Source organism: Ambystoma mexicanum, chromosome 3q (assembly GCF_040938575.1).
Source record: "Ambystoma mexicanum isolate Mex_15411 chromosome 3q, UKY_AmexF1_1, whole genome shotgun sequence".
In the NCBI taxonomy this organism is placed as follows: Eukaryota; Metazoa; Chordata; class Amphibia; order Caudata; family Ambystomatidae; genus Ambystoma; species Ambystoma mexicanum.
In genome coordinates, this window is record NC_090926.1 from 28,384,906 (window position 1) to 28,399,698 (window position 14,793).

The following is a 14,793-nucleotide window of genomic DNA, read 5'->3' on the forward strand; positions in this document are numbered from 1 at the left end:
CGTGTTGAGCAGCCAGGCTCATCTCAAGAGGGGAATTGTGAGCTGTAGTGAAGTTACACAAAGATTCACAGTTACAGGTATTCAAATAAACTATTACACTCAATCAATTAATATTTATTTATCAGTCAGTTATAAAGCCTTCTTGAGAAGGGAGCAATAGAATAGTAACACTCCAATATACTTCAGTACTGTACACTTTGAGTTTCTGAATCAGACCAGGCCCTTTTGGGATGGGCAACAGACACAACCTACACCCACACATGACTTCAGTAACAAGGGTGCTGGGGACATTAATACCTTACTGTTGGTATTCAGTATACTCTTTAAAAAAAAATGAGTAAAATGCAAAGGTTATTAGAACACAAGAATTTACAAATATTCATAAGCAGGGCAAATACTTTCAGATAGCATTCAATTCAATAGGCTAAGCCAAAGTCAATAGGCCTAAAGTCTTTGTTTAGGGTGCAGCACTTCAGGTAAGTAAATGGAAAAGTCTTTGCACAAGTTCTTAGGAGTCTTTGGTAAAAAGAAGAATCAAATATAGGGCCACAAGCTGATTAGACTTGTTTGATTTCTACCAAGACGTGCAAGCCAAAGTTTTGGACATGCCCTTCGATGGGAACAATCTGTTTGGGAAGACGGTGGATGAGTCACTTCAGGCCATGAAGACCGACACAGAGACGGCTCGGGCCTTGGGAGTTCTGCAACGACGACGGCCGCCCTTTCGGAACTCCGGAGGCAAGCAAGGTGCCTCCAAAGGATTCGGCGGCGGATCCTCGACGTACCGTCAAGTGGCCCGCTCCTCGTCGCAAGAGGCCTACAGGGGATGAGGCAAGTCAGGTGGATCTCGCCGTCGTCGCCAGCGAGGTCAAGGCGGCAAGGCCGCTGCCAAGCAAGACTGAACAGCCCGTTGCGTCGGGCCCCCACCGGAGCACCCCGGTGGGAGGCCGGCTGGCGAAGTTCGTCAGCGTGTGGGAGTCCATCTCCACTGACCGTTGGGTGCTGGATGCCCTGGCCCACAGGCACACTCTCGAATTTCTGAAAAAGTGCCCCCGCATTCCTCCCGTGGCCAGGAAGGAAAACCACATCCCTCAACTGCTGTAAGGGCGATGCTCAAGAAAGGAGCCATCGAACTCGTCCCACCGAGGCTCCGGAGCTCCGGAGTATACTCAAGATACTTCCTCGTCAGAAAGAAGACAGGAGGATGGCGTCCCATCCTGGACCTGCGTCGATAAAACAAATACATCAAGGCACAGAAGTTCCGGAGGGTCACCCTCCAGCACGTGCTGGGCCAGCTGGAGGAAGGCGACTATCGTTGTTGGATTTGGAGGATGCGTACTTTCACATCCCCATTCTAAAAGGACACCGAAAGTTTCTCAGGTTCGTAGTCCAAGGACGGCACTACCAGTTCAAGGCCCTCCCGTTCGGTTTGAAGTCGGCGCCCAGGGTGTTCACCAAGTGCCAGGCACCAGTGGCGGCGCGGCTGCGCCTGCAGGGGATCCACATCTACCCCTACCTGGACGATTGGCTCATCTGAGCAAGAGCAAGGGAACTCGCCGTCGAACACACAGCGAAGACCGTCCGGCTGCTCACGGACCTGGGATTCTCCATCAACTTCCCCAAATCCCACCTGGTTCCGTCGCAGGTCGCGCTGTTTCCGGGTGCCAAGCTCGATACAGTAGCACGTTTGGCCTTGCCGTCGTAGGAAAGGATGAAGGCCATCCTGGGCAAGATGCGTCTGCTGGCCACGGACGTGGCCAGGGTGAGGTCCATCAAGTCCCTTCTCCGGATGATGTCCTCATGCATCTGTCTGGTGCGCCTGTACAGGCTTCGGATGCGTCCTCTACAGGAGTTTCTCGACGCCCGTTGGTTGCAAACGGCGGGCAGTTTCGAGGACAAGATCTTGCTCAACGAGGTTTTCCGCCAGGCAATTCGGTGGTGGGGCACCCGCGCGCATCTCGCGGCGGGCATGGATTTACAGACCCCAGCACACCAGGTGACGGTGACGACAGATGCCTCACTGGAGGGGTGAGCAGCGCACACCGGAGATCTTCACGCAAGAGGCCTTTGGCTCTGGGAGGAGAATCCACTCCACATCAACATCCTTGAGCTCCGAGCAGTGTTCTGGGCCCTCGGGTCGTTTCTCCCGTCCCTCAAGGGCAAGGTGGTGAGGATCTTCACCGACAACGCCACCACGATGTTCTACATCCGGAAGCAGGGAGGAACCAGATCCCCAGCCGTATCCAAGGAAACCCAGGATCTGTGGCATTGGGCCATTGCCCAGGGGATGTTTCTGGTACCTTTTAATCTAGCAGGGATAAGAACACCATCGCCGACTCACTCAGTAGGGAGCTACGCTCGTGCCATGAGTGGGAACTACGTCAGAATCAAGTGGATCGACTTCCAATGATGGGGCAAACCCCAGATCGAACTGTTCGCTACGGCGACGAACTCCAAGTGCCAGAGGTTCGCCAGCAGGTTTCCCCAGCCGAGGAGCATGGGCGAACCAATCAAGAGGTTTGGGGGTCCATTGAAATTGGAAAGAAAGGTGCAGTAAAGAGGAATCTTTCCTAATGCTAAAGCAATGGGTTCTGTTGGAAAATGCATCTCTACATCCGGTCTCGGTGTGCGTTTCACTATGGGTGCCGCATAATAGAATATCCTTAATCACCCGGTTCTGCACATTTTCTGGGAACTTTGAAACAAACGAGGAGACAGTATGTGGCTCTCCACATGTCCCTCCCTGCTAAGTTGTAAATGGGCCCCCTATTAGAGATGGTCCCATGGGCTCTAACCAGTTCCAACTGTGGTATGAGGCTGGGTTGTAAAAGCCTGGACAAATGTGGATCGATAGTCATTTTTTGGGGCTGCCAGAGCTGCAGAACGTGTTACAGCTGAGATCCCTGTCTGCTTTTCTATATCTCCAGCTTAAAGGGGTTTTAATGAATACATATTGGGGCGGGGGCTTGACCCCTTCGAGAACGGGCTTCTGACTGTGTGAGATAAGAGCTGAAGATACCATTATAAATCCCTCCTTAGGACGGACCCAATGGAGATGCTGCTGGTTAGAGAGCAATGGCAAGGGAAATCAATGACCATTTATGGAATAGTATGTGTGGAGGAGTGGCCCGAACCTCTATTGCCAAGCAGTATAGGATGCATGCCTTCAAGCTTTAGCAGAGGTGGCAATATCCACCGGCAAAGCTTGCCAAAATGTACCCAGAGACCAGCCCTCATTGCTGGAACCGTTGCAAAGGTTTAGGAACGAACTGGCACATTTGGTGGTCGTGTGGGGAGATTCAAAACCATTAGGGAGAAGTCCTGTTGTGGATAAAAAGCTGGATGGGATTGAGAGGAAGATGGATAATTTATTTGTATTGTTATTGTTTGGGTTGGAGGAAGAAGGGGGAACATTAGAGACCCTGGGTCACATGGAAAACCGCACTCTTAGTGGCAAGGGACAATTTGGCTGAAGGCTGGAAGTATATAGCTAGACCCAGTGAGAGGGAATGGATCAATGGTACAATGTTCATTCATTGCCCAGAAAAGCTGACCTGCCTGGCTGGAGACCCGCAGAGAAATGCAACTGGAGTATCACAACATCACAACATTTATCACAAAATACATTTAACTTGTAAGGAGACCCTAAGGACTGGACGCAGGAAAGAAACTGTGAATTCAAGGGCAGAAGGAAACTGACCGGAAGTACTCTAGGTGAGTTGGACGTTGATGCACAATGGGGAATGGAAGAAGTGAGATGTTTGTGGTCTGGGGAGAGATGGTTTGTTACTTGCACCGTACTGCTGTGTTTTACTTCAAACAGGAGGGAAGATTTGTATAACTAAGCTAAAAGGGCAGGGATGTCTCTGTTAGCAAGATTTATCATTATGCTTCATCACCTCTCATAGTGAAACCCACAACACTTTTTGCTGGACTTATGGACCTTTTTTTTTTTTCTTTTAATCCTGAATGAGCTGAGTCTTTTCCCACTCATTCATTCTTGTGGGCTTTGTCGTTTGGAACTCATTCATTGTAGTCTACCTGTACTGTGGAGTCTTGTCTGCTCCATGGCTCTTAAAGGCATCTGTGTTTTTACTACTGCAGCACACAGCTTCTTATGGTCATTGTTGCTGGGGACCCTTGGGGTCCTCCTTTGAGATTATTGTTCTATATCCTCAAGTAACAGTTCTTAAGGATGGGAAGAAACTTAGTATCTCTCCCCAAACTCTCTAGTCTGAGAGATTGGCAAACCCTACCTTCACTGGAGTACCAAAGGGATACATAGTATCCCCCTTCTCTCTGCTCTGGTGACTTTTTAGTAAATTAGACCATCCCCTAGTTATGGCTCCTGGCAGTGGACATGTTCTACCAACTATTGTGCATTTGTTATACTGCAGGCTATGTCCATAGCCTTGATAGTGCACAATAGGGGTACCAGGTACCAACTTGGGCCCTCCCTTCTTATTTCGCCATTACTAGCATGGTTGTTCTTTGTTAGCCCTTCTACCATTCTGGGAGGGGGAGGTCTGTGTTTGTTTTGCCTTTTGCAGGAACCCCCGCCTATGCTCCAGAGTGTCTGAGCCGGCAGGAAGTGGGGGAGGAGTCCTCCACACCCGTCGTTTGTCTGTGAGAGTGCCTGAATCGGTCCAGCTCCCACAGGGGGTCTGGCTGTCCCGATTGGACAGCCAAATGCCCCTTTCTGTAAAATGCTGAGCGAGATTGCAGAGGAGTGTGGGCTGGAAAGGTACAAAAGGTGAGGTGTCTGGAGTGAAAAGCAAGTCGACCACTGCAAACTGAAGTAACCGAAGAAGACGAGCAGACCCTTTGCAACACCATGAAGCGACAACCACTGCTGTCCTGACCCCGTTTGCTGTGCGACGGAGGAGCTCTGAAGAGGACGACTCCTTCCCTTTGGCTGGTGGGAACAACCAGTCCCAAGACGAACTTTGAAACGAGCCATCTCCCGAGGTGGTAGGAGTTTCCAGAGCTGTGGAACCCCAATACCAGGAGACCTGCTGCCCATTTCGAGTGCATCGTCGTGGAAAGTCTGAATCCATCCAAATTTTTGCTGAACCCGTAAGGACAGTCCAGAGATCTCATCCAACTCGCACCTCACCAGAGTGTGGGACTACAGGAAGTAAAGAAGATTGACCGGGCGATCTGTGTCCTTTGTTGGTGCTGCAGAAAAGGCGCCAAAACCGTAGCGTGCTACAAATGTAAACGTGAACAAACGCAAAAGTTTAAGTGCCCATTGCCGTGTATTATCAAGTATTCCTAAGTGTTCTAGTATAAAAACCTGAAGTATGTGAAGTGCTTCTGGTGTAAATATGGTATGCAGTTCTAAAGTCGAATTAATAAAGTCAATAATTGTTTTTTTTGGGTTCCGCGATAAAAAAAAGGATAAAACAAAAAAAAGGGTTTTTTTGGGGGGGGGGCGGGGCACCCCCCCATTTCGAATAAAAAAACGTAGTAAAAAAGAAATTTGATTTTTTTTTTTCTAATTCTTTTTCTTCGATTTTATGACTTTCGACTTTGACATTCGATGTAATGACTATAAACCTGTAAATATAATACATTTTCATATAAATATATGTAGCTTTGCTTTTTTGTTGTGCCTTTCTAGCTAAGATTCAGTGTACTTACCTGCAGCTCACATCTTCCTCTTAAAATGAGCCTGACTGCTCTTCCACACTACCTATGTCCTGTGCTAGTACGGACTGATACTAAGAGATGAGTATCTGCAAACCACTAGAATACTTTACTAAAGTCTTACTACCAGTAGGACTTTAGGAAAACTCCCCTAACAGTCTCTCTATGGTAAAGTTGGGGAGCCTGATGAATTACATTGTAGTTATCAAAAGTGAAATCAATTAAATACTATTCTGCAAAAAACAATTTCAGCCATTGTGGTCTATAACTCTATTTGGGTCAAGCCGAATTGAGCATTTAGTGGCTTGGCTCGATATAAATATATATGGAGGCTCGAATGGATTGGGCCAATTGCAACCTTTTCTTCAAAGGTTTATACCTGCATTTGAGTTAAACATTTCACGGCTCTCCTATCCCTATTTTAGGTGTTGTGAAATGTTACCATCCCTCAAAATTATTAGATGTTGGACCAATAATGGGTCTAGATGTTTGTACTTTCGAAGTATGCAAACAGCTTCAAATGTTTTTTTACATAATCTCTGGAGCATAGTCATACTACAGAACTAATGTTTTGATTTCAGTTGGTGAGATACTTTGCGGTAGTGTGTACACTTATTCACACCAGTGCATTGTCGGCAGACCCTCTTACTTGCCTTCTTTGTCCCATGCAGGAAACACGTCACCACGTGCCATCTCACGCGTAGACAGGGAGCGTAAAGTGAGCATGAGGTTACACCGTGGTGCACCAGCCAATGTTTCATCCTCAGATCTCACCGGACGTCAGGAAGTGTCACGAATCACAGCATCGCAGGTGAGTGCTACTGTTGTCCTGTGCTAAGGGGTAAGCAAAGGTTAGGTTGACCCATGCCCGTGTGGTAATTTACATCTTAGACTCATGTGAGGTGATCCAGGAAGTGTTGATCAACTCCTCTCAGATAAGCAGCTAGTATACCCTGGGCAATCATGATCAACGCCACACAGTACTCAAGGGGGGCATGTTGGAAGCAGGAGTGCTACCCAATGGACCTTTGGTTTTAGACTGCAAAGCAGGAATGCACCTTGCAGTTGAGAACTGGAGCATTTGATGGGCATTGATTGGCGGAGGGCTTGAATGGGATGCATAACATAAGTGGCACTGGCTCCCAGCACTTCAAGAGGCTTCATAGAGGTTATTGGGGTGAAGGAGCATGTTTTATGTATGCAATGGGACAGGGTTTTCTTCTTTGTGCTGGGGGTGATATTAACCTTTCCTGTCTCCCCTCACAGGCCAGTGCACCCTTTGACCATCTTGGGAAGTGAGAGCTGCATTCAAAGGACTTGTGTCTGCTTAGGTGAGTGAGTGCCACGTCTTGCCCCTTGCCCTTGAGTAACTATCTCTGTCCCTTGTTATAGCAGGTATCAATCCCTGGTGTCAATATCTCTTGTACCTTATTTACATGCAGCCCTAAAGCGTAAAAGTGATTGCAATCTCTGACACATGTCTGTTCGAGCTGGTAACTCGGTATCCCTAAAGTCCTTTTTAGCCTGTAGAGAATAACTTGGTGCACCTGAGACATTTATTCCTTGGTATGACATGATCTGCATCTCTTCTTCAGTCCTAGAGGACTTGTCATCTTATAGTTTGCTTCGTACTGTAATCCTCCCACTTCTAAGCTCTGGCATAGCGGATATTGATATCCCATAAAATGGTACTAGATGTATCGACCTTTGAAGGTTGAAAGGCTAAGGCATTTAAACGGGGCTTTACTTATGAGATATCCACCTGTAGCTAAGGTAGGCCTAGACATGTCTGTATTTGTATCACTATGGCAGTTTCCTGAACCGTACCAGTTGTGCTTTTCAGACTGCAAGTAGGCATCAACAGGGGGTTTGTTCCTGTTAGTCTCCTTGCCCTTGTGTGCTTGTACCCATCATATCCATGGGACCGAGCAGGGCACCATTAGGGTCACAACATATAAAAAGAATGAGTCCAATAATGCATATCATTGTTTGTGCTCGATCCCCTGTTGTCGATCAAATTTATGGAGCATGCACCTTTAGTTCTGCCCTGAAATGTAGCAAGCGCAGCCCATGGCTAATACTCATTTTGCAATAAGTGTCTTCCTAGTGTGAGGAACCAGGATTGAAACGCAGACACAGCGGATTTATGGTGATTGGCATACACATTAAAGAATAAAGAAGTTGGAAAATGCCTCACTATCCCTAATCTAGGAGGTATCTTCCCTACCTCAACCAAACCTAAGGGTTTGTCAAGTGTCAGACTTCTAAAGCAAAAATGTCCTGTGTCCGAAATCCTATCCTAGCCCTCGTATTATAAAACTAACCCTTAACGTTTTAAGGGTATTTTCTTTGGCTTGGGAAGTGCGCAAATGTTCACGTTCAACAAAAGGTATAGCTCCAACAAAGGTTCCAAATGGATAATGTTCACAGTTCCAAAGGGAATGACTCCCTTCCCCAAGATTCTCTCCACTAAAACAAAGGTTTAAAGAATAACCACTTTCTTTATAGCCCAAGAGGATCTCTCCTCTTGTGTTGCAATTCACTCCAGGGGAAATTACTCCCTTCCCCAGGCCTTTTCGACATTCATAACTATTCAAGTCCCAATGGCATGGGTCTGCCTTAGCATTCTCTTCCCAAGATAACAAAACTTGTGTGCAAGTCCCAGATTCGTAAAACACCTGGTATACTCTCCCACTAGGTTCTCTTACACAGTTTATTTACACAATTTGGGTGCAGGTACCTGCAAAACACCTGGTATACTCCCCTCCCAGGCTCTCTTGTACATTTCCTTATGGGTGTGAATCCCAGATCTGCAATTTGCCTGGTGTATACTCCTGCCAGGACATTAAGTTGCAATTTGTCTTTCTCATTTAGTACAAGGGGGCATGGGTCTTCCCCAAGTTACTTTATGGCAAAGTACTATGAAGATGACGCTGATTCCAATGAGGATCCCCACTCTTGGAAACCAATTCACTCTTTCAGGGTCTCTTTGCCTCCATTTCATCGTTCCCTTCTCCCCTCTGGGTTCACCAACAACATATGCCTTCTCTCACTCCAGTCGTACATATTCGGGCAGTCGCATCAGTATTTTCTTGACTGAAGCGGCTTTCACCAGTCAGTGGCACAAAGCGCTCTCACTCCTTGCGTCAGAACGAAGCCCCTCCTGGCTTCCTGTTCCCACCGCGACTTCTGTAGTCTTCTGGTGACTCCACAGTGAACCGGCACCACTTCACTACACTGCCAGTCTGGAGTTGGCCTCTGCACCTCTTCTCTCGACGACAGTGCTCTGCGGCCATGGCTCTCAGTCCTGTCTGCCCGACAGGCCAGGAGTGCTCAGGTCGGATGCCTATCTCGCTGCCTCCAGTCGCCTGCCTTTGTTGCTCGCTCCCAGATTGTGACACCGTCTGCTCTGCACTGCAATCTGCATCTCTCGTCGGACTCCAAGCTGACGCTTGGAAAAGAAAGCTCTATGCATTTTCTCGCAACAACTGATTTAAACTCCTGCCTCCAGGCTGGGAAATGTCTTGGACCAATCACATTCTTCACACACTAGACTGCGCATTATGGTTCACACTCTTTCTCATGGCAGTCCTCTTCCTTGTCTCAGTATGTTTTACTTGTTGTAAAATGTTCCTAGGTTCTGTCAGCAGCTTTTGCAGGATGTTGAAGGGGGTTCTCGCAATATGCCATGAAGAGGATAGCACTAAAAGAAAGTGGGGAATACCATGTCTCATCTGATGCCTGTCCATCCCCCTGAGGGTCGCCTCCCTTCATGTGATCCTCCCTTGCATAACCACCCCCTGGGTCGGGAAGCAGCATGCCGTTCCCTGGCCACATGAAGAGATGCTACCTCCAGGGAAAAGAGTGGGACATCAGATTCATCTCACTAGACACTACAAGGAGGAAACGTGCGCCTTGTGTAAGAAAGCCCAAGGTCCTCAAAACACGCCAAATGCAGCACTGGGCAGACTATGCGATGGGGTCTGAACATGTGGTGAGGTGTACCCAGTTGAATAGGTGGGGGACTAGGTACTGTCAGACCCCAAAGAGCCAGAGTCTTGCCCGACTCCAAAGCATCAGGGACGTAATTTCACCAAAATGCCAGGGGTAGCGGAAGTGACATCACACGACCCTTAACCACAGGAACTGATGTAATTTCACCCCACCCCGACGTGGCATCGCAGGAAGTGATGGAACATGACATTTCACCCATAGACAAAACGGGAATGGGCTTCACATAGCATTGTTCCTAAGTACACTATGAAAACATATGGTTGCAGTATCACTGTAATGTGATTTCTGAGCCTGTGAATCTGCTTCGATCGCATGCTATGTATAGGCCGATATCTACTGGTAGCACGTAGTATTACATTTTTTGTTTTCGAAACTCGGCGTGCCAGTAATACTATCCCTAGTATGACGTCTCATGTACCCATGGTCCTTCATGCATCAAGGTCCCTTGGATGTTTTTTTTCTGCCATCCTAGTCGGACGCAAGTTGCAGAGTTCCTTCTTCTGGCTAATGCCTTTACTTATACAAAGTTAAATTTAGACTTTCTATCCTTTCGACAGCCATACACCGCAAGATCTCCGTAGATGGCTTTCGAGGACAAGATCATTTGTTGACTACAACTACCCATCCGTCTCAACGAACTTTGCCTGTGGCCTACTTAAGCCCCGACGGGCCTCAGCCCTGCACAGTGGGGGGAGGTGGTCATAATCCATCTCATTTAGCGAATGCCTATTGCCCTCTTCTTACTTTTACATCGCCGAGCTGGCATTGTTCCATACTCTGGAAAAAACACTATTTAAATGTTGCCCTTCCTGTAACAGGAAGTTTCCCTGGGCACTCTTCAACAACACCACCCTTCCTTCGTGCCTCAGGCGAGATGTCCGGCAGATCAGTGAAAGGTTTCGGTGCAGGATCCTCTTCGTACCGTCAACCCTCCCAGTCCATGACCCAGGAGGTCTACAGAGGCTGTTCCAAGGCTTTCGGTGGAGGTGGCCGACTTTGTCGCTCCCAGGGCGGCACGCAGGCCACAAAGCAAGATTGATCAGGTCAGGACCTCTGGCCCCCACCCATGCACCCCGGTGGGAGGCCGGTGGGCAGGCTTCGTCTGTGAGTGGAAAAAAATCTCCACCGACCGATGGGTGCTGGACGCTCTCACCCACGGACACTCTCTAGCAGTCCTGCAGAAGTGTCCGCGGATACCTCCGGTGCCCCGGCAGGATCAGCACATCCTTCCGCTCCTGCAGGAAGTACGTGCCATGATAAGAAAAGGGGCGATATTTGGAGTCTACTCCAGATACCTCTTGCTAAAGAAGACTGGGGGGTGGAGGCCCATTCTATACTTGCGCCGTCTCAACAAATACCTCAAGTCCTTTTCTGTATGGTCACTTTGCAGCACATGCTCGGCCAACAGGAGGAAAGAGACTCCTTGACGTTGCTGGATCTGGAGGACTCCTACTTCCACGTCCTGATTCACGAGAAGCATCGCAAGTTTCTGCGCTTCGTAGTACAGGGAAGGCACTACCAATTCAAGGCCCTCTCTTTAGGACTGAAGTCGGTGCTGTCTTGAAAAGGGGAAAATCTTCCTCGGGACCAGCCCTTGAGAGCAAAAATTACCCAAATCAGCCCAAAATACAGGTTCTATTGTGGTGAGCAGTGAACTCATGCTAGTGACAAATGACACCTTCAAAATGTTTACCATTTATTAGAAAAAGCATAAACAGTAAAATTTAGCAGCACTTTGGGATTCAAGTTAGAGAAGATTACAAAAACACAAAACTTGGAGAAATACAAAATATAGAGAAACATAGAACTTAGAGAAACATAGAGAAACACAGTCTTACGCCCCTTCAATCAGTGCTGAGAGACCCTGGCCCTCATAAGCTAGCTGTTGCCAGCCCCGCTCAGATGACAGCGCTGCAGGGTGCCGACAGAGCATCAGGTTCCGGACACTCGATCTTGCTTGAACCAAGTCCACGGATCGATCTCCCATCTGATCCATGTGGGCATGCATTTTTGTAATCTCGTGCTGTCAGTCCATGACGCACAGTTCCAGAACTGTCCCTGTGTAAAATATAGGCTTGCTCATGGAAAAACCCAACTCTCTCTGAGATGCTCCTTGCTCGCTCCTACCCCTCCCTTGGAGCCCTCTCTGCAAAATCACTGGAATGTCATTATCGGCGTGTGGGCAAGGCCGTACCAGGCCTTCTCAGGGAAACAGGATTTGTTTATGAAGCCATAAAGGGCTACAGTTAGAAAGGCAGAATATTCTAAGAGAAGCCGAGATGAATTAACCCCATGTGAGCAAGCTCTAAAAGGCATGCACTCATAGCTTAGTGTCCATAGAGCTTAAGATTGGCTATCTAAGCGCTATATAGGTGCCATAATGCTCCAAACACTCCAATAATGTCTCTATTAGCTACAGAACTGGGGCCTCCACCCTGCCTGTCTATCTACAATGCATAATGTGACCTACCACCCCTACTAGGCCTGCATATTCCTTGTAGCTCACTACTGCGTAATGGAGGTGCTACAACAGATTACTGTAAGCATTTAGCACATACTTTGAATAAACTATTGGCTTTCAGCGGATAATGCTATCATCGAAAGCCCTGATTGGCAAATTGTCACTTTTGTGTATCACGACAGGTGCTCCATGTGTTTACGAAGTGCCTGGCACCAGTGGCAGCCCATCTCCATCTACACATGTACCTGTACGTCGACGACTGGCTCATCCGGGCGAAGTCAAGGGGAGTAGCCGTCAAACATACGGAGAGGACCGTCCTGCTGCTGACGGCTCTGGGGTTCTCTGTCAACTATCCAAAGTCCTGCTTTATACCATCGTAGAATGAGCTGTTCCTGGGGGCCAGGCTCAACGCGGTCTCCTGCCTGGCGGCTCCCTCAGAAGAGAGGATAGCAGCCCTGCTGGGCAAAGTGCAGTGGCTGTTGGCACTGAAGCATGCCGCGGTGTGGACCATCAAGTCGCTGCTCGGCATGATGTAGTCATGCATCTACCTGATCAGGCTTTGCAGGTTGCGCATGCGACCCCTTCTGGAGTTCCTGGATGTTCGATGGATCCAGGTGTCCGGAAGCTTCGCAGACAGTATTGCTCTTGATGAGGCGTTCCGCGGAGCAATAAGGTGGTAGGGCCTATGCTCCACCAACACGGGGGCACAGGATTTCAGAGCTCCACGTACCAGGAGACAGTCAACACAGACGCTTCCCTGGAGGGCTGGGGAACCCACACCGGATGTCTCCACGCCAGAGGTTTGTGGCTGCCGGAGGAGAGGTATCTCCACGTCAATATCCTGGAGCTGCGGGCAGTTTTCTGGGCCCTCAAGCAGTTGCTTCTGTCCCTGAAGGGCAAAGTGGTGAGGGTCTTCATGGACAACACCACCACAATGTTCTACATCAGGAAGCAGGGGGGCACCAGATACCCAGCGCTCTCCAGATAGGTGCAGGACTTGTGGCACAGGGCCGTCGCCCAAGAGATGTTCCTCATCCCATTTCACCTGACGTGAGTCGAGAACACCATCGCTGACTCCCTCAGCCAGGGAGCTGCTCGACAGCCACGAGTGTGAACTTTGACAGGATCAAGTTGATCTGGAACTATTGTTCTCCAGTATGGGTCTTGCATGGATTCACATGCCAACCCTCCCACCGTCTCCTCTGCGGCTCTTCTTGGTCATACTGCCACGTTACGTGCTTACCAAATCTGAAGATGGCTGCAGAGGAGGGGTTTAGGGAGAGGGCAGTCATTGGCTGGGGGCAGTATTACCCAGAGCTCAGTGATTGGTTTAGAGGAGAATTACAGTTTGTAAGTGAAAGTGTAACTGTTATTTCTTTCATTGTGGATTCCCGGCCTGACAACTGGGAATATTCATGAGCATGTGACTCCATGCTAGTGTCAGGATGAGTCAGGCGAGTACAAAGGCAGCGAATATGGCAAGGGAAATGTGCACTAAATCACACAGTGAATAGCTTCAAATTAAACTACGTGCACACAGGAACAACGACTCATATGCTAGAAACCCAGGAGTGCAAATAGAGTGTGACAACAAAACCAATATATGAAAAGGGATGTGGGGTAAGCACCTGACCCCGAGGAAAGTCGGCAAGCGCCTTACCCCCAATTGCTGTTACAGGTACTGACAGCGCTAAACCCACGTGGAGGGCAAGCAATGACAGGATCTGTGAACTAACACTCTTGATGGTATTAAATAAGGGAACTAAAGAACTGTACTCACGAGGACGAGATAAACCGCTTGAATGTCAGCTAGCCCACGAATCCTGTTGATGAAACTGGGACCCAGAAAGGCTAGAACAGCAATGGGAGGAAAACTAAATACCTAAGTTGGAATAGTGATTACAAATTAGTGAAGAAAACATAAGCATTCACACAGGAGCTAGCTACAACCGCACACCACACCTAATAATCAAATGGGAAATAAATGCAGAAGTGCAATGGAAAACATGGAATGGATCCCAATAGAAAGTAAGGATCAGGGAAAAACGAAATAACCAATGCAAACTTCTCCCTACCCCTGCAAGGAAGGAAAAGACAGGAAGCTAATCTAAGAGGAAGGCTAAGGCATACGGGTTTACAGCAGCAAAGGACAGAGTCAAAGAAATATAGAACACAGACAAACTGGGCTGCATCTAAAAGGGGAAATCACTGAGAAATGCTGCCTGCAAACAGAGGAAGACAAAAAGGGAATCAAGGGAGCAGAAATCAATTAGCGCATGAATCCGAGATTCAGGGCGGAGGAACAAGAAAACAGGAACTAGGTACAAAGGCAAGGAACAAGGGACTAGTCACAACAGGAACACTGCAAACGATGACCAGCGCTGGACTGAAGTAAGACTGAGGCTTTTAAAGCTGCTTAACGAGCACACGCCTCAGGTGTGCTGATTGCTGCACCTGCAGCCACAGCTGTTCCCTATCCTCCACCCAACCTTGTCCTGCAAGGGTGGAGGTGGAGCAGTGGGCGAGGCATTCTGGGAAGCATAGTCATTTGGTTAAAGAAGCATGCTGGCTGCCAAAAACCTGGAATGGATCCGGAAGGGAAGTAGCTTGGAAAATAGGGATTTAGCGCTCCCAATTCATCACAGCACTGTAGCATAAGGTTCGGAGGA

At 48.4% G+C, this 14,793-nt stretch overlaps 1 protein-coding gene across 2 annotated transcripts in view; it reads left to right on the top strand.

Moving 5' to 3' along the window:
* The window catches only part of CSNK1E (casein kinase 1 epsilon), a 324,271-nt gene that overhangs the window by 300,223 nt on the left and 9,255 nt on the right, over positions 1 to 14,793 (top strand). For both annotated transcript variants that reach the window (XM_069652976.1, XM_069652977.1), the window contains 2 exons: positions 6,321 to 6,460; positions 6,916 to 6,980. In XM_069652976.1, the coding sequence (XP_069509077.1) occupies positions 6,321 to 6,460; positions 6,916 to 6,948 (173 nt within the window). In that variant the 3' untranslated portion in view covers positions 6,949 to 6,980. The remainder of the gene's footprint in view (positions 1 to 6,320; positions 6,461 to 6,915; positions 6,981 to 14,793) is intronic.